This window comes from Podarcis pityusensis (genome assembly GCF_964106645.2).
Source record: "Podarcis pityusensis genome assembly, chromosome: 4".
NCBI classification, from domain to species: domain Eukaryota; kingdom Metazoa; phylum Chordata; class Lepidosauria; order Squamata; family Lacertidae; genus Podarcis; species Podarcis pityusensis.
Genome location: NC_138027.1, coordinates 75,692,404 through 75,714,380, shown reverse-complemented (window position 1 = coordinate 75,714,380; position 21,977 = coordinate 75,692,404). Strand labels below are relative to the sequence as shown.

Here is a 21,977-nt window from a genome sequence, read left to right as displayed (position 1 = left end):
AAGCCCCGGATATGCTTGATAAAGGGACGCGCATGGCACTGTGGGTTAAACCACAGAGCCTAGGGCTTGCTGATCAGAAGGTTGGTGGTTCGATCCCCGCGACAGGGTGAGCTCCCGTTGCTCGGTCCCTGCTCCTGCCAACCTAGCAGTTCGAAAGCACGTCAAAGTGCAAGTAGATAAATAGGTACCGCTCCTGCGGGAAGGTAAATGGTGTTTCCGTGCGCTGCTCTGGTTCGCTGGAAGCGGCTTAGTCATGCTGGCCACATGACCCGGAAGCTGTACGCCGGCTCCCCCAGCCAATAAAGCGAGATGAGCGCCGCAACCCCAGAGTTGGTCACAACTGGACCTAATGGTCAGGGGTCCCTTTACCATTTCGCATGCTTGATAATGGTGGAGTAGCTAGAGGTGGTGACCCTTAGCATCCGACAAAGACAGCCACTTTGGAGTACAGAGTTGTTTGTGTTTTCCATGCAGCCTGCTCTGTGCCCCCTAAGCTAGCTGGCTGCCCTCAGGCAAGGTGGAGAGTACTATCTTATCAGTGCTGAAGTAAGATTAAAATGCCAGCCTGCTAGACTTCTGTATGTAGAATGGAGCAGGCTGGGCAGCATCTTGTCTTTCACTTCAGGTTTCAAAATTTGTTTTAGTTGACCAAAATTATCTGCTGCTTGATTGTAACAAGCTTTCCAATCATTTTACCAGAAATGTCTTGAGCTAGCTTTGGAAGCAGCCAAGTAATATCACAGTTAGGAGTGTGCGTCAATGTGAATCAGCTTCTTGCAGAATGCAATCCTAGCCAGATTTGCTTGCAAGTCGTTCTTGCTGACAGCAGTTGATTTGCTTTCAAATAAGCACACTTAGGACCACAACCTTAATGCGCACAGTTCGCACTGTAATGGCTGAGGCAGATGGAGGTGATATGTTTCGGTTTGCAGCTTCACCACCTGTACCTTCAACCCTCTAATTTGATGTAAAATGCTTTCATTAGAAGAAAGATATGTTGAAATTAACATACCGAAGTGTTTACGTCTCAGGTTTTCTGCATGTGAGTTTGAAATGTACAACTTCAAATATCTTTTAGATCCCTATGAGATAAAACCAAGATGGTGTTTTGGAACCTCCTGCAAGGTTTTAATATACATTACGAGTTCAGCTTCATGAGGCCCCGTGATGGAGATGAAATTGAGTTTTGCTCGCCGAGTTAACTTGAAAAACCACAGGATGGCTTCCACCAGTCTTTGACAATTAAGGAACAGGGCTTGACCATTAGAGAGTTTTGTTTCTCCTTTTTTAAAAAAAGTGTTGTCATCCTCTGTTCTGTTCCCTTTAGCGACTGGGCTGTGATTCACTTCCCCAGGAATGAACAGGAGGATTTGCCCATAGCTGAAGTTGAATTCGGACTTGAAAGCTGTTGTTTTAATTAATACCTTCTGTGTGCAAGAGGCTTCTGCCACTGAAGTCTACTGTGTGTTGAAAATACTGTTGTGGGTTTGGGTGGGCAAAATTCAAAGTTTGAATTTTCTTACAGTTTTAAAGACTTTTTGAGCTATATCAAAATAGTTCACCCTACTCTACTCTTGGATTATTGTGTAATGGTGGGCCAAATCCAGAACTGGCCCACTCTCTCTGGGTCATTTCTGACAGGTTCGTGGGGCCATTAATCTGTCAATCACTTGATGGACAGAACCTATCCCAGAGGCAGACAGAATCCATATTTGTCCTTCCTGTTCTGATTTCGTTCACGTACGTCTTAAATTATGTCCCAGGGGGATTTTTAGGATGATTCCAGGAAAATCTTTAAAAATCTGGAGATTAAAAACAGTAATTAAAAAAATAATAAGTGAGGAGTCCACATGAGTTGTACCAAGGGCAGTTCTGCGTCTCCACTTCTGCTGCTTTAAGCAGTTTAAAGCTGAGGCCTGGAGCAGCTTGAAAGCACAGCACTTCTGCCATGCCTGATAAAAATGCTTTTTAAAATGGTGCAGGAACCATGCTACTTCATGTGTACTTCTATGTGCTGAGGGCCATTGCATGTACAACAAAATGGCTGCCTCTGTGTTGTACTGATGGGGGCAGCTTCTCTTTTAAGCTGCTGAACTCACAAACGTAAGGAAGGATAATATCGAATAAATATATCCTCCCCAAGCAGCTATTCACATCCCAACAACTTGTCCCTTTATCATGACTTAGCCACAAATAAAGCAGACACATCTGAGTAACTATTCACTGAATCATAATTATTTCTTTTTAACAAAGAACACATTTGGGTTTCTGCTAAATGAGGACATGGCAAATGAATATTCAGCTGGGTACATATGGGGATTGGGGGTATAAAGGGAGGGCATGAACACACAGAGAAACCATACAGGTATAATTTATGGCTGCAAATTTATTACATGTAACTTCACAGGCTTCAAGAGCATGTCTCTGAACAGCGGACTAGTAGTCCAAACGTTTATTTTCAGAGTTTAAAGTGGTAGAGCGAGGAAGTCAAGTGACCCTTGGGTTTTCTCTTTCCTTGAAGTCTGAAAGAAAAGTCTGGGGAAAAAAATAGTTAGTCTTTGAAGGAATCTAAATACTTAAGGCATTCGCCAATCAACTGTTGAAGCCTTCCCTCTCCGTCCCCTAATGGAGATGATGTCCTCCATGCAAAGATGCTCTTGCAAGAAGGCTGCACATAACTACTGCAGTATGCCTCTAGATACCAGTTGCTGGACAATGCAAGTTGCAAGAACACTGTTGCAGTCCAGCCTCCTTGCAGGCATGCCATGGACACCTGGTTGGCCACTGTGAATAGAGAATGCTGGACTAGTCAAGCTTTTGGTCTGATCCAGAAAGGCTTGGTAATGGGATAGCTCAGTTGGGAGAGCAGGACTCTTAATCTCAGGGCCATGGGTTTTAGCCCCATGTTGGGCAAAAGATTGCAGGGTCTTGGGACTAGATGACACTTGTGGTCCCTTCCAACTCTACAATTCTATGATTCTACTGGATTGGACCCTTCATCTTTAGGGCAGTTGTGTCAATTCTGAAAGCTTTAAGCCTACCAGTACTACAAAATAATATGATCTGTATGTAGCAGCTATGATTTCCAGTACTTCAGCTGAACTGGCTGGTAGTTAAAATAAAAAATATTCACTTGGATTCAAAAAGGCTAAAACATGTAGTTAGCAAGAAGCTTTTTGGTAGAGAAAAGATTGTAATTTTCTGCCGATGACCAAGAAACACAACAAACAGGAGATGCATCACATTGCTAGGCAGAGAACAGATGCGTAGAAGTTCCAGTCAGTGCACTCCTTATGAGGAAGTTGGCATACATAGCAGTATATGGCACAATGAGTCTACTTCTAAAAGCTAGAGCTCCTTTCTTCTTCCTACATGGAAACTGCTTGTTGGCAGTAACACCAAATTATTTTAAAACACAGCAGGGATCTTATTAGCAATCTCAGATATTGGAACCATTTAAAAAACATAAAGCTATTTGTCCAAACACCTTCATGGCAAAAACAGTCCTTTAATCCCAACTCTTCCCAGCCATTTGGACACAAGAAGTTCTATTCTGTTTCTACAAAGATGCCTTGATTCATGCAAAAGGTAATGGATTGTGAAATGGTGTCATGGACTGGCTGGATGCAGAGGAATAGTGGGAGGCACCAACTAGAGAAACCCCAAGGGAAGAAGGATCAGAGCTAGGGGACTGGTGGTGGTAAGATGAGCACACTGGGGAAAAGTGTTGGAAGCTGAGACAGTAACAGGGCTTAGTGAGCAGGGGGAGTCTGTGGTAGAGAACAGTACAGAAGCAGAGACTGGAGATGAGAGAGGGCCAAGAGGAAGAGATGAGTAAGGTTAGTGAAGAAACCAAGGTGTCTTCCCTTCCTGCTGTGACAAGTTCCCCTTCCTCCTGGTCTCCCAGAACCAAAAGAAGCGTGGAGAGAGTGGAGTAAAGACAGCTGTGGCGATATAGTCTCAGATGGCTTGGGAATGACCCGGTGGAGGAGAAGACTTAGGGAACTGTGGGGCGGTGGGGACCTTCAGTCCCCACAACTGCCTCATAGAGGCAAGATCTACTGGGACGAGTTGCTGTGCTCACTAGGCCTGGTCTCCTGAGCCAACCATGTTCCCTTGAATAAAGAATAAACTTCGCTGATCTATTGCCAACCTGTTCCTGACTCACTCTCCTGACAGATCTGCTCTGCAGGGGTGCCGTGAGCATAAATCTGTGTGCTGTAGCTGCACATGGTGTTCCAGATCACGTAGCACGAGACCCATGTGCAGCTCCAGTCAACTTTTGATGATGGTGATCACATGACTGAAGAATGGGATGAAACCCAGCATCACCTGCCCCTAGTGGCGCTGCTAATGCCAATGACACAGACCATGTATTGGGGAGCAATTTTGCCTGAGTATGTGAAGTAGTATATTGTCTCCCTGCTTATTTAACTTATATGCAGAATTCATCATGCGAAAGGCTGGGCTGGATGAATCCCTAGCCGGAATTAAGATTGCCGGAAGAAATATCAACAACCTCAGATACGCAGATGACACAACCTTGATGGCAGAAAGTGAGGAGGAATTAAAGAACCTTTTAATGAGGGTGAAAGAGGAGAGCGCAAAATATGGTCTGAAGCTCAACATCAAAAAAACGAAGATCATGGCCACTGGTCCCATCACCTCCTGGCAAATAGAAGGGGAAGAAATGGAGGCAGTGAGAGATTTTACTTTCTTGGGCTCCATGATCACTGCAGATGGTGACAGCAGCCACGAAATTAAAAGACGCCTGCTTCTTGGGAGAAAAGCAATGACAAACCTAGACAGCATCTTAAAAAGTAGAGACATCACCTTGCCAACAAAGGTCCGTATAATAAAAGCTATGGTTTTCCCAGTAGTGATGTATGGAAGTGAGAGCTGGACCATAAAGAAGGCTGATCGCCGAAGAATTGATGCTTTTGAATTATGGTGCTGGAGGAGACTCTTGAGAGTCCCATGGACTGCAAGAAGATCAAACCTCTCCATTCTGAAGGAAATCAGCCCTGAGTGCTCACTGGAAGGACAGATCATGAAGATGAGACTCCAATAATTTGGCTACCTCATGAGAAGAGAAGACTTCCTGGAAAAGACCCTGATGTTGGGAAAGATGGAGGGCACAAGGAGAAGGGGACGACAGAGGACAAGATGGTTGGACAGTATTCTCGAAGCTACCAACATGAGTTTGACCAAACTGCGGGAGGCAGTGGAAGACAAAAGTGCCTGGCGTGCTCTGGTCCATGGGGTCATGAAGAGTCGGACACGACTAAACAACAACATGTGAAGTAGTACTATACATGTGAACTGTTTCACTGACATCAACATGCTTATAAAAATATTCTCCCCCCCCCCCCAGCTACGTCCATGTCATTCCATGCTCATTATTATAGGAGAGGATACATGCACCCCATTGAGATATCATCATTACCGCCACAAACAAATATGAATGTTGTAAATAAATAAATAAATACACGACCTTTTGACTGTCCTATTCACCTCCATTATCCACTGTCCTTCCATTCCTTGGCTGAAAATTTAACACGCAAAGAAAAAAAAATTAAACACACTGCAGTGTGTAACATTGAGAAGCATAATCTCCAGCTTTGCCACAAAGTGAACAGCAGAAAATAAGAGGTGCAGAGTTGACTTTGTCGGCACACCAGGTGCTTCTCCAGCTCAAGGTCATTCAAAGGTGAGAGTTTGCAAAAGAGCATCACTTTGCTGACTAGAACAACTGCGCTGCATTCCGACTGGCTGTCATAATGTTTTGTCAGCATGCAGGCATGTGGTTATCGTTCCATGCCTCCCATTCATATATGCTGGTCTGTGAGCAGATGCCCTCTACTGCTTGCACTACTCCATATAAGCAGCATATAAGTTGCACTGAAGCCATGGCAAGGGTGGGTGGGGGCAATTCTTTGCCAGACATTTGGGGTGGAATTAAGCATTTGTATTATTATGAAGGTCCCATTTGCGCAAGCACTCCAGCTTTCCAGGCGGAACAATTTCCTCCTGCTGTGTGCTGTTTTGTGGGTTCTTCAGACCCTTATAAGCCAATTTGAGGGGATGTAAGGGGAGGAGAGGGAGAGAAGCCCTGCTGTACAAGTGAAAGTCCTTGCACAGAAGCAACAACATTCTAAAACAATTGAAACATTCTAAAAATTACAATAATGTATTTGTTTGTGTAGCTCCTCTGGCTTTTTAATTATTTAAATTCTCTAGATATTTAGGATAAGAAACAGATGCAGTGATACACTTAAGTAATTTTAGATTTTGGACCGAATGATCTTACAATGGGGAATGACTCTGTATATAGTCAATACGTATTATTCCCCAGTCCTGTTGCATTTGTGGAGTGAGGGACAGCTGCAGCTCATTCTGTTGAGTGGGCCACTGGACTCCTGCCCCAATTGCTGCCTTGATAGCACCACTAAATATATTGTATTGTGGTAAGGAAGCCTGATGCAATCTACAGTGAGACCACAGTGTAGGGTGAACTGTAGATTTTAACACATGCTAGTATCACATAATGCAGAGCGTTCCAGACTTTTCATGTTGGTGACACACTTTTCAGACGTGCATCATTTCATGACACAGAATTCAGTTTTACTAGCAAACTGAAGGTTAAACTAACCCCTTTCCATCCCCGGGAGGAAGGCGGACAGCATTCGCACAACACACCTACACACTGCAGCCGACACACTAACGTGCTGCGACACACAGTTTGGAAAGCTCTGATATAATGGTGTGTGTTTCGGGCGGCAGGCCTTATAAATGCTGTTTTCATTTTCATTTTTTTATACCAAGAGGGGAAACTATGTATGGTTCAATTTTATTTTTCTGATAATGAACAAATAAAATTAGATACCCTGAAGAGAAAAAAGGGCCGGCCCAAGGTATCCAAGCTGTCCTGTAAAAGGAAAGAAATAAAGCAGACTTGGCAAAATGTTTCTAAACCTATTGTGCACTTTGACATAGGTCAGGAGTTCTGAAATACTGCAGTGTAGTGGGGCCCAATGAGATCCTGCAGCCAGCAGAGCCAAAACTTTCCTCCCAGCAATATAGGGGGTTCAAGTGCAATCTTATGCATGTCTACTCAAAATGGGGATCGCTCCTCGGTAAATATGCATAGGAAGGCAGCTGGTCAAAGCAATCCAACTCCCCCCCCCCCATTTAAACTAGACTGGGGAGGGCAGTCGGAATGAGTAGACTTATCCCTCCACCCGGCTCTCCTGACTAAGCTGGCTCCTGCCACCCATTACCAAGGGAAGTGACACAAGAATCATTCCCTTGGCTCTAACCTCCTGCTTCCACCTGCTGAATGTCTGGATGGGTGGTAGCCAGGAAAACACCACAACGAGGTGTTCTGGGGCAAGGAAGAGGCTGGTCCATGATCCATTGGATCCTGAGCTCTGATCTCACTGCTGTTGTGTGACAGGGTCAGGTCCAGTTGGTGCACTAGCCGGGAGCATGGATTTGGGCGCATCATCCTTTCCTCTGCTTTCCGCACATAGGAGCCAACTCCTAGGAGGCCAAGGTCCCTCCCCCCCAATAAAACAGTTGAGGGGGCCAGGCTCCCCAAAGTTGATGGGCGTTGCAATTCAAATTGTGCCCTGCACCGCGACATGTGGTTGATTATGTGGGACAGGGTTTACTTGCCCCCCCCCCAATAATTTAATCAAGTTGGCACTCCTTCTTCCACCACAGACTTCCTGAGCAGCAGGGCTTCAGATGCATTGGTGGCCCTGCCATTCCAAAAAAGCCCCACCAGCTGGGTGGTAGTGGATAAGTTAGGACTGCAGCCTTAGTATAGCAACCACCAACAGAGAAATAGGAACAAGGAGAAGAGGAAGATAGAGATGACACTGTGACCCCCATTAAGCATATTAAGAAGGTTAGAGATGCCCCCTGAACAATTTGGCATGGCATTCCGAGGGCTGCTAAGGGAGGACAAAATTGCCCCAAATTGAGCAAATCTTTGCCTGGTTTGGGGTGATTCCCCCCCCCCTTCCCATTTTTCTTAGGAACCATCATAGCTATGTTTGCTTTGAATGTATAAAGAGTCTACCCCGTGCTCACTCACAAAGTAGGAGAAGCAAAGGGCAGAGCATTTAAACATTTACTGTGTTGCTGGCATCACCCCTGCCATTCCTTGCCTTCTGTCTCTTTGATATGCTGACCCAGATAGCTCACAGGGTGGCAAAACAAACTAACTGAGCATTGGGAGCTGTTTGTAACACATATGCACAATAATGCCAGCATTTTAAGCCTACCTTCTTCAAGAATTCTTCGGCCGCAAGCTGAGATTCCTGCAAGGTGATAGTGCATGTTAATTTCATCATCTCCTAATGCCCATAGGTTGATGCCTTTCAGCAGAAGCTAGCAGACTGCTCCAGTACATGACATTAGGCTAAAGCATTCGAAACACAAAACCACAGGCAATGTTGGAAATAGAAAGAGAACGCTAAACACCTTGAATTCATCTGAGGTTTTTCTTTGGCCAAGCAACGTGTATAGCGCATGCTTCTGTCTCTTAAATGGAAATGGCGTGATCATGCTCTTGAGAACAACACCAAAGCTCAAATGGAAAGTTAGATCTTAGTATTGATTTTTGAAAGTGCTATTATTTATTCTGTAAATTTGTTCCTAGTACCATTCTCTACATTTTCACTGAATGTTAAACTAGTCAAATGATGCAGCTGGTAGTTTACATTGCTACAGAGTTGTTGGGTTTTTTTCTATCTGCTACACCCAGTCTCCTACAGATGTCAGTCAACAAAACATTGCAATTGACTGCAATGGGAATGAATTATTCTACCAGTTAAGGATATTACAGTGCAGTATGTTTCTGCATGCAAAAGCCCTGTGCAAAGTTGCTTCAGCATTCAGCACCAATACAGGAGTGATACTGGAGATTTTGACCATCCTTTGGGTAGGGATAGTGTATGTGCCTAGCAGTTCACAAACACTAGAAGAATTAACTAACAGGAATAGTCACATTGACAGTGATGGTTGTGACTTACTTTGAATAAACTTTAAAAATGGGGTACAATAAGGAAATTCGGGGGGGGGGAATGATAGAATGTTTTAAGAAAACGAAAGGGAGATAAGAAGGAAATGAGAGTAGACAAATGCACACAATTTCACCACCAGTACAATGGCTTTTTAGTAGAAAAGGAAAAAGTCAAAATGAAGTGTTTGTGTCACAAAATACTATGGATGAAGCGAGTGCATACAGGATCAAGGAATCTTTTCATTCTCCTCTCCGAGAGCTTTGGAGCAAGGCTCATTAAAGGATGCACAGGGAAAGACTGTAACAAAGAGATATCATGAACACCAATTTTACGCAAAGACAAAAATTAGAAAGATAAATCTGTAAAGCCTAGATGACAGCTATATGGTTCACTGACAGAGTGACATTCCTACTCTACCTGTAACATCATCTCAACATAGATGACTTTATAAGGAACTGGCTCATTCAAAATATGAAGTCCCAAAATAAGTTTATCAAGAAGTTTCAGGTGCAGCCAGAAAAACATCTCTTGGGGGCTTTGCCAGGACTGTAGAGCAGTGCAGAGGTGCTGGGTAATTAGGAGCAGATCCCTTATGCTGTAATCCTAAACGCACTCACTAGGCATAAAGCTCCATAGAACTAAGTGGGGTCTGTTCAGGGCAAACATGTATTGGGCCATACTGTGGTTCAGCACACTTCTTGCCATTGTTTTAATGAAGTGAATAACCATTACTAATTGTATATGTATACATACAGAGATATACTAAATAATAATAAAAAAAATAATATTTCATAAAGTCATTGCTAAAGCTTTTTGTGGGTAAAGTCATTCACTAACTGTTCGAAAGAGAGGGTTGTATTAGGCTAATGGATTTTCATCCCCCCCCCCCCTTTGATAGATGGTTCCCATGTTACACTGAAGGGAGTGTGTGCCGTTGGTGGCTGTCTAAAACCCTACCGGGCGCTTATGAATCTGGTTGCAAGATTTTTTCAGATCCTGTCAATTTCCTCACTGTACATTTAAAGCACTCTTATACCACTTTGACCATCATGACTTCCCTCAAAGATTACTGGGAACTGTAAGAGTCCTGAGAGTTATTAGGACACCCCTCACACAGCTACAGTTCCCATGATTCTTTGGGGGAAGCCTGGACTGTTGAAGAGGTATGAGAGTGCTTTAAATGTATGGTCCAGATGTGAGATAAATCTTATTTGACATTATTTGCCTGGCTTAAGGTTCAGCCTGCCCTTTGTGGACTTGAGTTGCAATCCTATGCACAATTCCTTTGTAATAAGCGCCATTGGTTTCAATGGGTCTTAATTCCAAGCAGACATGCATAGGCTTGCATCGCTAATAAATACACTCAAGGCACGTGAAAGATTTTATATACTGTTCTATACTATTTTGTATGTTGTGATGTATAAAATATAAAATATGCTTATGTTAAAATACTAACCCCGGTTTTAAGTGGATATGTTGGATCTTGAGCTCTGGAGTAGTGAAATAAAAACTGCATAGAAAGAGCTATTTTAGTATGTTGCATTATTTAAAGAAAAACAGGTATTGTGCATATTATAAAGAAAGGTAAATACTTACTCTTTTATATATTTCCTGATTATTTTCCTAGTGAGGAGAAGCATATCAGATTACATGAGGGCTGATGATTACTTAACTACATAAATACCATGACAGAGTTTTCAGAGAAAAGAAAGAATCGGATCATACCTCATCTATCTGCATGCCATTAAACATGGAGTTACAAAGATCCATAACAGAACGGCAGATCTAGAAGACAAAAAGAGCTTAAACTAAATATTGATGTGTTTGAAGCAAATAATAAAAAATAGAGGTAATTATACAAACATAAAATTTAAAAATAATTCTAATATAAATTATTTTCAAACATAGTTAGTCAAGCATTACATATTTTGCAGTTGTTTTGATATAAAACCACTATGTCTGATTTTGGCCATAAAATTAATTTTTATTTAATTTAGAGTGCTGCCACAAGAGTCAAACAAAACATTAAAAGTGCAACTTCTAACAGATCAAGGTGGTCTAGTGAGCCCATAAACGATAAGGTGGTTTTCTTCAAGTAAACTGGTTCCAAGCTAATGAGGCTTTTATACACTAATAAAAACACCTTGAATTTGGCCTGGTAACAAATCAGTGGCCAGTGCGAATGTTTGAGCAGAGACACAATGTGCTGACAGGATCACACTCCAGAGTCTTTATTTAGTTTGAGTAATGGTGAACTATGAAACTCCCTGCCACCATAAAGAAATTGCTGTGGCAAAGAGTGATTAGGTATCAGAATAAAATTATGTCAGTCGTGTTTATGTCAAACTCTGCTTCCATCCACTGCTCACAACACCTCCATTTTGTGACTGACGGGCCTCAAACCCTTTCATGTCTGCCCCGGAGATAGAAACTTCGAAAACCCCTAATCTATGCTACTGAAAATTTATTACAACTTATTTTTACATGGGGTTGTTCAGACAGTTCCAACTACTGACAGAAACACCATGCTAGTCTCTAAATCAGAAGTGGAGGGAGTGGGGTAGAGAAATCGGAAAGTTTATTATATTGGCAACATTTTTGAAGATTTTCTTTAGCTTATATATACACTAGATCAACAGATTTGGTTCCTGCAGTGAACATGGGGATGCAGCAACCAATTGTTCTTGTTACATGCATCAGGCATATACCAGGCTGTCTTCCCTCTATAATAGTGGTAGAATTCACTGTTCCCATGGGATCTCACACACTTTTGGGATAGGTGTTCCAAGCACAGGCATGGAAATTTATTAAAAAGTTTGCATACCTTGCTTTTAGGAATGTCTGATTCGCCTAGATAGTCATCAAAGGGCTGTGGAAATCCTGTTAAAGAGAAACAGTAAGAAAGCATTAGATACACTACAGCATGGGTCTTAATTAACGGGACTTAATTGCATAAGGATCTAAAGAAAGACAGGGCAAGTCCAACAGAAGGCACTTAAGAGAATTGTACTACTGTCTTCGGTTGACTCTTTGAGTGTGTATGTGCACATTTTAAAAAACTTATTATACAGTACAGTGATAATTAGCCTCTTTTGATTAGTTTTTTTTTTTTAATAGTCCATAGATCAGAATGGCATAAATAGATGACGATGAAACTGGACATAGTTTCCTCACAGAGAAAACAGACACACACACACCAACTTAACATCTATTTATTACCACCCTTCTCACAATTCACACACGCTTAAGTTTTGTTTTAAATGATTCAAAACAATTTAAATTAAATATGTGTCCCGATACCTACGTTTTCTCAGGCTTTGTGCTAAATACAACACGTTTTATAAAGAGACGAGACGGTCATCCTCGTTTCAGCACCTTGGAGAGCATCGCAGGTGCTGGAGCTTCTGAACCGTCTCCGGATCCTTTTAACTGTACTATTAAAAACAAACTCTCTTGACCACGTAGAGCTTTATCTAGAGAGAAATTTTAGAGGCTCTACTTCTGCTTCTCCTATTTAAGTGATTGGCCGCTCTTTCATTTACAACTTTCCTCCTCTTTCAGGAGAGAGAAAGACCCCGGTGGAAACCCTAATCCACTGTGGCAAAAGCTCGAAGCCTTTTTACTCTTAGATTACTACTAGATCAGGAAAACTTCCCAAATGCTCTTCCCTCCACAGGAGAGGATTCTTCCACTTTACGCAAAAACCGTCGTGGAGTCGTGCGCATGGGGAAGCTATTGCTCATTTCTTAAAGACTGAGCCAGATTACTAAAAGTTAAAGGAAGCCCTTTTTTTTTTGTTTACTTGCTACAGCAGTAGCTTCTGACTCCCTCATGCACAAGATTCCTGGGCAAGTTTCCTCTTAGAAGTAAGCTTGGCTTACAACCAAGAAACCTCTCGTTAGACGGACAGGAAACCTGCGAAGCATTTCTTCCATTTTTCCCCAGTTCTGCTGTAAACTTTCCAGATCGTTCATCCATAGACATAATGAAGGACGCTGTATAAAAAGTCTTAAGTATCTAAAATAATACACATTGTGGGGAACGCGGCTCCTACCTGAGGTGAATCGTGCGGTGCAAACGCAGTAGATAACGAAGATCAAGGGGAAGGGAGGCGCGTGCCGTTTCATTTTCAGCGGCCGAGACAGGCTGGGCTTTCTCTGACACAATTTCTGCATCTTCAGTCCAAGCCCACGAGGCAGCCGCGTTGCTGCCCGGCCTTTGTCTGACTCTCCCGAACTCGAGAAGCATCTTTATTTGTAACAAACTTCCCCTCGGAAGAAGAGCCAATCAGCACCTCGCAGGCTCCTCGTTGTCTCATTAAGCGCCACGCTGCGCTTTCATTCAGGAAGTAATTGCTCCCTGCTCGGCGCTTGGCGCACAACGATTTCAACTACGCATTAGCCAAGTTTCCGAGAAGAAGAATATACAGAATGAACGTTTCTGAAAGATCTTGGGGATGAACGACTAAAGGCGGGAGGAAAATGTCCCTAAAGAATGCAAGGTAACAGTTGTATATATTTGCAACCTTTCTGTTGCAAAGTCCCATAAATTCTTCCCTGCAGAATTTTTAAAAGTCCTTTATACTCGAAAGCGTTGCAATATGTAAAACGCCAGTGCTATAAATCAATATGCAGCCCTTTCAGCCACATCTCTACTTTAGATAAAATGTGCTGGACATAAAAACCAGCCTCTGTGTAATATCAGTACTCAATTGAAATTCAATAAAGAATATTAACAGTAAAATGTGTGCCGGATAACAAAAATGCCATCAGTTATCATTCAAAGCTGGTACATAATTATTGATTGTTGAAGTCACTTTTTAAAACTTATTTTATTTTTTAAAATATATAAAACGACAGGAAGCAAATCGTTTTAAATTATTCAAAAGAGGCGGTTCAAAGATGAATGGGAAGGTGTGTGATTTTTGTACAATTCAACCTCCCTTCTTCCACACCCTCTATACTGTACCCGATACTTTAAGCAATACTTCTTCTATGTTTTCTACACCAATACTGTAGAATTTACAGTATAATCTCAGATACAGTAAGAAACTTACTTGAAAAATATGTTCATCCATTTTATGCCGCAGGAGTGGGGAACCATTGATTCTCCAGCTGTTGTTGAGCTACATTTTCCGTAATCCATGGCCACTGGCGATGCTTGCTAGGGCAGATGGGAGTTGCAGATCTTCAATATTTGGCAGGTCAAAAATTCCTCAAACCTGGCTGTACAGCTTAGTATCCACTTCCTGGAAGGAATGCTTGATCCTACACCAACCTGCCCAGGAACAGAGGTTATGGTGGGTGGTGATCAGTGAGAGAATGTTCTGTATGTGAAATTCCCTCCCTAGAGAGATCTACCTGGCACCAACACTGTTTTAATTTCAGTACCAGGCAAATACTTTTGAGTCTCCCAAGCATTTTCATGTATTATTTTCATCTACTTTTCTTTCTTAACTTGTCATTATATTTTACTTTGCATTTCATCTTCTTGTTATAAACCACTCAGAGTCCTGCTGAAAGGTGGACTAGACATCTTTTAAATAAATAATATACAAAATATACCTACATCTTTCTTCAGTCAAGGTTGTACCAATAAACCATTCCTTCTTACGTAAATTGGGACACTGAGTGATCGAGCCCTCAGTAAGTGATGCCTGTATTGATACCATAACATTTTTTTATATGCTGGACATTGCCTAAGCTTAGTCAATGTCAACTTAGTCCTATGTCAACTTAGTACAACTGAGTTATCTAAATGCAATAATTCCATATTGGTTGTAGATCAACCAAGCTATCAATGAATCTAAAGGCAATTTTACATAATGCTTTTTTGGTTTAAATCCAGGAATTACCAACTAGCAGGTCAGGATCTACCAGAAGATCAGAGTGAATCACAGGTCACTATTTAGATTGCCCAAGAACAGAATGTACAATGTACATACAAGGTGTCCTGCTGGCATCTTGCTAGATACCGATGAGGATTATGAGGGAGAAACTGAATATATAATTGTAGCAGTTTATGATCTGTTAAAGTCCTATCCCCCCTTTTTTTCTTTTGCTAGACACAAGATGAGTCAAAGTGCTGTGTAAGAGAGTCACTGTGGTGTAGTGCTTAGAGTGCTGGATCTGGGAGATCAGGGTTCAAATCTCCATTCAGCCATGAAGTCCACTTGGAGATGTTGGATCAGTGACATCAATTGTAATGTAATTACGTACCCTAGGGTCATGGAATATAGAATAATTCTACAGTAGTAGTTCTCAAACTTATTTTATCTTTTGGTAGACCACCACATGAAAATTTCTGGAGGTCTTGGCAGACCACCTGAACTTTTTATTTTCTTCAGCACCAGCATTATCATTAAAAAAAAAAAGTGTTGTAGTACGAAAACCAAAAGCCCTAAGGGAAAGATGCTGAAAAGGATCCTTAAACTGAAAAGTTTGTAGTGGAGAAGAAATAGACCACACCAGCACCATATTATGTAAATCATAGGCCTTATGCCAGGGTCTTGTTAGCTTGCTTGGAAAATCCAGTGCTGCTGACCTTAATCTCCATTATTTGGGTGGGGGGGAATAAGTCAGTTTCGTCATTCAAATAGAGATTAACCTTTCCATATAGACCACTTGAATGGAACTCGTAGAACACAGTTCTTCTCTACAGCAGCCTTTGCTACCTGAAGGTGCTATGTAAGCTGATCTGATTACATCTGGTCCCAGGCATCAGAATTACATAGTGGGTCCTAAAATATCTATATCTTAAGTGTCTAAGGTCAGGGTAATGAGATGTGGCTTCAGTATGTGATGCAAACTACATAATGAAGGTCCTCTGTGGGTGCCTTGCCTTTTGCCATCTGCCTGTCTGGGTTTTATTAACAACTGGATGTAGCAGCCCACTTTACTTCTGCTTTCATACTTTGCGGGACCTGATTCTAGAGGGAAATCGTGATCATTTTGAAACCCCTGATAAGGTGCCTCATTTCAGACATAATTTAATGTGCATACACTCAAGAGGAATCATTCCTGGAGGCATTTTGTGGATGCAAAATACTGCCTTGAAACTGACGCTTTTGTTTTTGATCTTGCTGAACATCCATTAAAAATTAGCTTATGGTTCTTGGAATTTATAAAACCGCAATTTAACCAGATAAGACATTTAAACTGTTTCCTTTAATCAGAATAGGTTCTTTTCCTCACTTATTCCATTTCAAAGGTGTGTGCTGAGAGTTCAGTATCATCAATGGCCTCGCCAGCAGCACATCAGTTTTAATGAGCTGCATTTGCTCTGCAAATGAAATAATGCCTTGGGGAGGTCTTGCACTTCCTGTACTTTCCCTGTGGAGAACATGATGCTGGAAATCAGGTTGGTAATTCTGTTGCCCCCAGCCACATGCAACTTGCAAAAGTGAAGAGATTAGATGGAATAGAAAAAGGGGCAACCATTATCACCCTTGGTAGACTTCATATAAACTTTCCTCCCTGCTATCTCAACTCTGATTACAGTCTCTGATTAAACATAGGAACCATTTTGAAATGGAGGCAGAAGCAAAGGCCTATTCTCAAGACAATTCAGCAAAAAGGTTAGCATATCCATCACAGAGTTTTCCAGTCATGTGATTCGCAATGGCTTTGGGGCTAGAGAAAGGTGAGGCAGCAAATGAAGCTTATCCAGAAGTCAAGGTGCATAGTAGCATAGCTGTCAACTTTCAGATTTGAAAATAAGGGATCAGCAGCCTCGAAAATAAGGGATCAGCAGCCTCACCTGTCCCGGGGACAGTCTACAGGATATCTAACAATCCGGGATAGCAGCGGGAAACGGCGCTGGAATAAGGGAATTTTCCGCAAAAAAACAAAAAAAAGGGAAGGTTAACAGCTATGCATAGTAGGCATGTGCTTCTGCAGCCAATCTCTCTTTCCTATGAGAAGGGAGACAAATGATGCAAAAACACTCCTGACTCCAGCAGCCACTGGAACATCAGGGAGCAATGCTGGCACCAGGCATACTTCCAAGCCTCAGACCTGCTCCTTCAGAGGGAGTACAACCTCATCCAGAACAGGCTGTGCTCCCAATCCTAGATGGTCCATCGACGATCAGAGTCTCTGATTGTCTGACTCAAGTCTCAACTTGTTGGCCCAAGTGGTGTGGTGGTTAAAGAACTGGAGTTCTATTGAGAAGACTTAGGCTCAAGTCTTTGCTCATCAGGTTAACCTTCTTCACAGACCAGTTGTAAAGATAAAATTGCAGGGAGCCAAGCACCTTGTAAGAAGAGTGGACAAAAATGTAATGAAAGAAAATACTATGGGCCACATGATATATACTTTTAGATTTATACGTAAGGGTGCCGTCCTATCTCACCTGTAAGGCCTAGGAGCATAGTAGAAACTGTACATAGGGTCAGGTTGTTCAATTTTATTTGTGTACACTTAAGAAATGTAAAGTGGAAGTGAAGTGAGGTCAGCCCATGACACTAGAACCATCTCAAGTGGTCAGGGCATAGTGTAAGCCATAATGTACACTGTGACATAGTGCCCTTTGCTGACCCCTCTCCGCCCCATTGCTCTGCCCCTCTTTTCCACTGACATGAACAGAGGCTCCTGCCACCTAGCAAGAGATTTCATTCCTCACTGGGATATGGATGTTCAACAAATATATGATGCAGCAGTCTCTACCAGCTGCTTGTCGCAGAGCAAATAAACATTGGAAAACCTATGCATTATAAAGGTGGAATTACCTGAGACTGGTTGTGGCTCCCTGTTTTGAGTGAGCAAGCCTAGGTTTGTACTGTGTAAAATGCTTTCAAGAAAGGGTATGCTGGAGTTACTATCAGTAATGTCATAGCTACATTTGCTTTGTGGGACGCGGGTAGTGCTGTGGTCTAAACCACAGAGCCTAGGGCTTGCCAATCAGAAGGTCGGCGGTTCGAATCCCTGCGACGGGGTGAGCTCCCGTTGCTCAGTCCATGCTCCTGCCAACCTAGCAGTTCAAAAGCACGCAAAAGTGCAAGTAGATAAATAGATACCGCTCCAGCGGGAAGGTAAATGGCGTTTCCGTGCGCTGCTCTGGTTCGCCAGAAGCAGCTTAGTCATGCTGGCCACATGACCCAGAAGCTCCCTCAGCCAGTAAAGCGAGATGAGCACCGCAACCCCAGAGTCGTCCGCGGGGTCCCTTTACCCTTTACTTTTACATGAAGCAGCAACCACCATGTTGCTTCAGACATCTTGTAAAAAATTATCTTTTCCCCCAGGCTTTCACCAACTCAAAATATTTGAGCTTGTTTGATATGTTGAATTTATTTGTTTTTTTATGCTTATTACTCTTAAAAACTTGGCTTTAGGTTGTATTTTTGTTTTAATGATACGTGTGTGTGTGTGTGTGTGTGTGTGTGTGTGTGTGTTATACTACTTAGATACATTTAAAATATTAAGTGGTTTACAAATGCTTTTAAATAAGTGACTAAATTTCCTATCATTTCTATTATGTCAATTCATATACTCTAATTAAACCTTACTGCCTAGGCAAAAATATGCTGAGAAAATGTGCATTGGGTTGTATAAAAGCAGCAACCAGAAGAATTGCCTGAAAATAGCCTGCCTTGGTAATGAAGTTTTCAATTCCAGGCTAGCAGCAAGGCACTGAGCAGAAACAGAGGATAGTTATTACTTGGAACAGTGGGAAATAGATAGGCTGACAGATGAAGATGGCAAGAAATTGGCCACGGTGTCCTTGAACATATCCAATTTATTGCTGGAGATTTAATCCAGTGGAACATGATTCAGAACATAGGTTTTCCATGAGAGTTTGGCTTCATTTATTATTATTATTTAATTTATATCCTATCCTATCCTTCCTTCCAAAGGAGCCTGTGCGGCAAGCATTCAAATGATAAAACAATTAAAATATCTACAAGCTATTTGAGATGCAGATGCAGACTTGGAATGCTTATTTTCAATATTGCACTTCAAAATGGAAAGTGTAGAAAAAGGAAATGTGGGTTGTCTGGGTTTTTGCTTGCTTGTTTTAACTTGTAACTGAGCTTTTGATGTGCCCTGGGCTAGTACTTCAGTGATTGTGTTCGATTTCTTTTGCAATGGGTTGCTAGATCTACACTTGTACTCAGCAGAATTCTCCTTGCACAAAAGAGAAGGGAGGAAGGTGATTTTTACTGATTTCCCCCCTCCTGTCTGGCTTCAGCACTCTGTGTCCCCTACAGATCTGCCAGGGAGAACTGGGAGACCCTCCAAAGCAGCCCAGTGGCAAGGGGCAATCAGCAAAAATCACCTCCCTTCCATCCATCCAGCAGGGAGTGTCTGTTGGATCTTGGTGCCTTCTGTCAACAGAAGATTATCTTCCGTTCCTCTAAGTTAAGCAAGTCTGATCTGGGCTAAGGAAAGCAAATAGGTTTAAATCAATATTTCTAGTGCAATTAATTTACCTTGGCCAGATCTTTCACTGGATACTTATCAGTTTGTTGTACTAGTTTGGAATCAACAGAACGTCAGAGCTGGGATTTCTGACATTAACCAAACAGAAAATATGCAACATACACATAAACAAATTCAGAAAATATGCAACATACACATGATGCAAGTTCTGCGTAAGGTCCATCCACCTATGGGTGAACCTGAGTATTGTCTAGTTACAAAAAATGACCCTGTGCAGAAAGTCCACACAGTAACAAAAGGCAAAAGGCATATTTGTCCTGATTTAGGATTCAATAAATTTGCTTAATTAATTGCATTAACAAGTAAACACTGAAGTGTATGGCTAGATAATCTTTCAGGGACCACTAACAACCACAAAGCGATACTACTGAAGAGTGGTGGTGATAGTGAGAAAAACTGTCACAAATTGTTCTTTGTCTTCCATCTTCCATCTAGGCCAGTGGCCAAACCTTCCAGCTAGGAAGATTTGAAGAGGCCGGGAACTTCCACTTGACTGCATATGGAGAGCTAAAATAATATGTGCATGCATGCAGAGAACCTAATGCAATTGCACAGATGTTGGCATATCTCAGATGTCCGCTTTAGTAAAAAAAATTGAAATTTTCTGTCTGTTAAACAATTACGTTTAGCCCAACTTAGAATGAAGCAAAATGAGAATAGGTGGAGGCTGTCAGCCTTTCAGACCACACACCAGACTCCCACAGGCCATGACTGACAGTTTAAGGGCTTAGCTTCTAGTACGGTATGTCTGCCCTTCGTGATCACAATCATGTAAACGTGTATCTCAGAAAAACACCAAAACAATAGCCCCAAATCAAGCAGGATTGCGTCCAATTGAATCTGCCATTCAACAGAGCACTGGTGTGAATGTGGCCCTCCAGGTCTTGCTATTAGGCCCTCAGACTCTCCCCAGGTCAAACCCCTCACTGGCACTGCTATGTACCCTCCTCGTGTGCTTTTGCCTGGCTGGAGTGAAGCACTGGCAAAATGTCTCCATTACCTAAAGCAACAACAAGAAGAAGAATAATGTGCACAAAGGGACAGAGACAGGCAGGGCGTACTGACATCCATATTAATCCATCATGGCTGCTCTACCGCATGCATAAAACATAAAACAATTGCTGAGTGCAATGGATGTGTAGGCCTAGCAGGGCCCAGATTAACACACACCTAGCCATATCCACAGGGAAGCGGGTGGCGCTGTGGGCTAAACCACAGAACCTAAGGACTTGCCAATCAGAAGGCTGGCGGTTCGAATCCCCGCGACGGGGTGAGCTCCCGTTGCTCGGTCCCAGCTCCTGCCAACCTAGCAGTTCGAAAGCACATCAAAGTGCAAGTAGATAAATAGGTACCGCTCCTGCGGGAAGGTAAACAGCGTTTCTGTGTGCTGCTCTGGTTCGCCAGAAGCGGCTTAGTCATGCTCGCCACATGACCCGGAAGCTGTATGCCGGCTCCCTCGGCCAATAAAGCAAGATGAGCGCCGCAACCCCAGAGTCGGCCACGACTGGACCTAATGGTCAGGGGTCCCTTTACCTTTAGCCATATCCACAAAGGGACGCGGGTGGCACTGTGGGTTAAACCACAGAGCCTAGGACTTGCTGATCAGAAGGTCGGCGGTTCAAATCCCTGCGATGGGGTGAGTTCCCATTGCTCGGTGCCTGCTCCTGCCAACCTAGCAGTTCGAAAGCAACGCAGTGCAAGTAGATAAATAGGTATCGCTCCAGCGGGAAGGTAAACAGCGTTTCCGTGCACTGCTCTGGTTCACCAGAAGCGGCTTAGTTATGCTGGCCACATGACTCGGAAGCTGTACGCTGGCTCCCTCGGCCAATAAAGCGAGATGAGCGCCGCAACCCCAGAGTCGGCCACGACTGGACCTAATGGTCAGGGGTCCCTTTACCTTTAGCCATATCCACAGCTCTCCATGGACCCACTTGGATGAAAACAGGACGTAGAAGAGCATCTGAATTTGCTGTTTGGGGGCCTCCTCAGTGAGGCCCGCCCCAAATGTGAGGAACCCTACTCTGCTCCTGATGATTGACTGTTTTACCTGAGGCAGGGCTGTCTTAAGCATATCCAGTGCCATGGTACAAAGCTCCCTCAGGCGCCACTGCCGGCGGGGCTGGAGGAGGCGGGCAGTAGCTGGAGGGCGGCTCCTCTGGCGGGGATGAGGCAGAGGCCTGGCGCCCCGCACCACTAGCCTCTATGGGTAAGATGCCCCTGATCTGAGGACAGCTTTGCAGGGAGAAGACAAGCAAAGGCAGAGAAGTTAGAGGAGAGTCTCTGAGGCAGAGCTTAGATTTGGGGCTGGACCACCTGGCAGGAGGACATGGCGCATTTGGAAAAGCTAAGGAGAACAAGGAAGGGATCTCTTTTTGATTGTGGGTGGCAGTGGCCTACCCCTTTGACTTGACCAGCCCCCTGATTCTAAGATGCTCTGTTCTCCCACAGAACCTGTCATGGAAAATTGGTAGGAGAGACAGCAGGCAGACAGCAGCTTCCACTTGCT

The 21,977-nt window shown here is 43.0% G+C and overlaps 1 protein-coding gene across 2 annotated transcripts; it reads right to left on the bottom strand.

Annotated features, from left to right (window-relative positions):
* Window positions 1-2,355: 2,355 nt before the first annotated feature.
* Window positions 2,356-13,487, bottom strand: NMS (neuromedin S). 2 transcript variants are annotated; one of them, XM_081003320.1, is made up of 10 exons: window positions 13,087-13,487; window positions 11,857-11,912; window positions 10,758-10,817; window positions 10,629-10,655; window positions 10,489-10,542; window positions 9,255-9,329; window positions 8,292-8,327; window positions 6,887-6,928; window positions 5,515-5,545; window positions 2,356-2,535 (listed from the first exon to the last, which is right to left on the bottom strand). In XM_081003320.1, exons 1-10 carry the CDS (start codon window positions 13,205-13,207, stop codon window positions 2,459-2,461), a joined length of 579 nt encoding a protein of 192 aa, XP_080859446.1. In that variant the 5' UTR covers window positions 13,208-13,487; the 3' UTR covers window positions 2,356-2,458. The 2 variants fall into 2 exon arrangements, with proteins under 2 accessions (XP_080859446.1, XP_080859447.1); XM_081003321.1 differs by having other exon boundaries at window positions 2,356-2,522; window positions 13,087-13,458.
* Window positions 13,488-21,977: the final 8,490 nt, after the last annotated feature.

Coding starts and splice junctions, on each gene's coding strand:
- NMS (XM_081003320.1), bottom strand. CDS start 13,207: ATGCAGAAATTGTGTCAGAGAAAGCCCAGCCTGTCTCGGCCGCTGAAA. Junction 10,818..11,856: donor CAGACATTCCTAAAAGCAAG/GTATGCAAACTT, acceptor TTTGTCTTCTAG/ATCTGCCGTTCTGTTATGGA. Junction 8,328..9,254: donor TGAAAAGATTCCTTGATCCT/GTATGCACTCGC, acceptor ATCACCTTGCAG/GAATCTCAGCTTGCGGCCGA.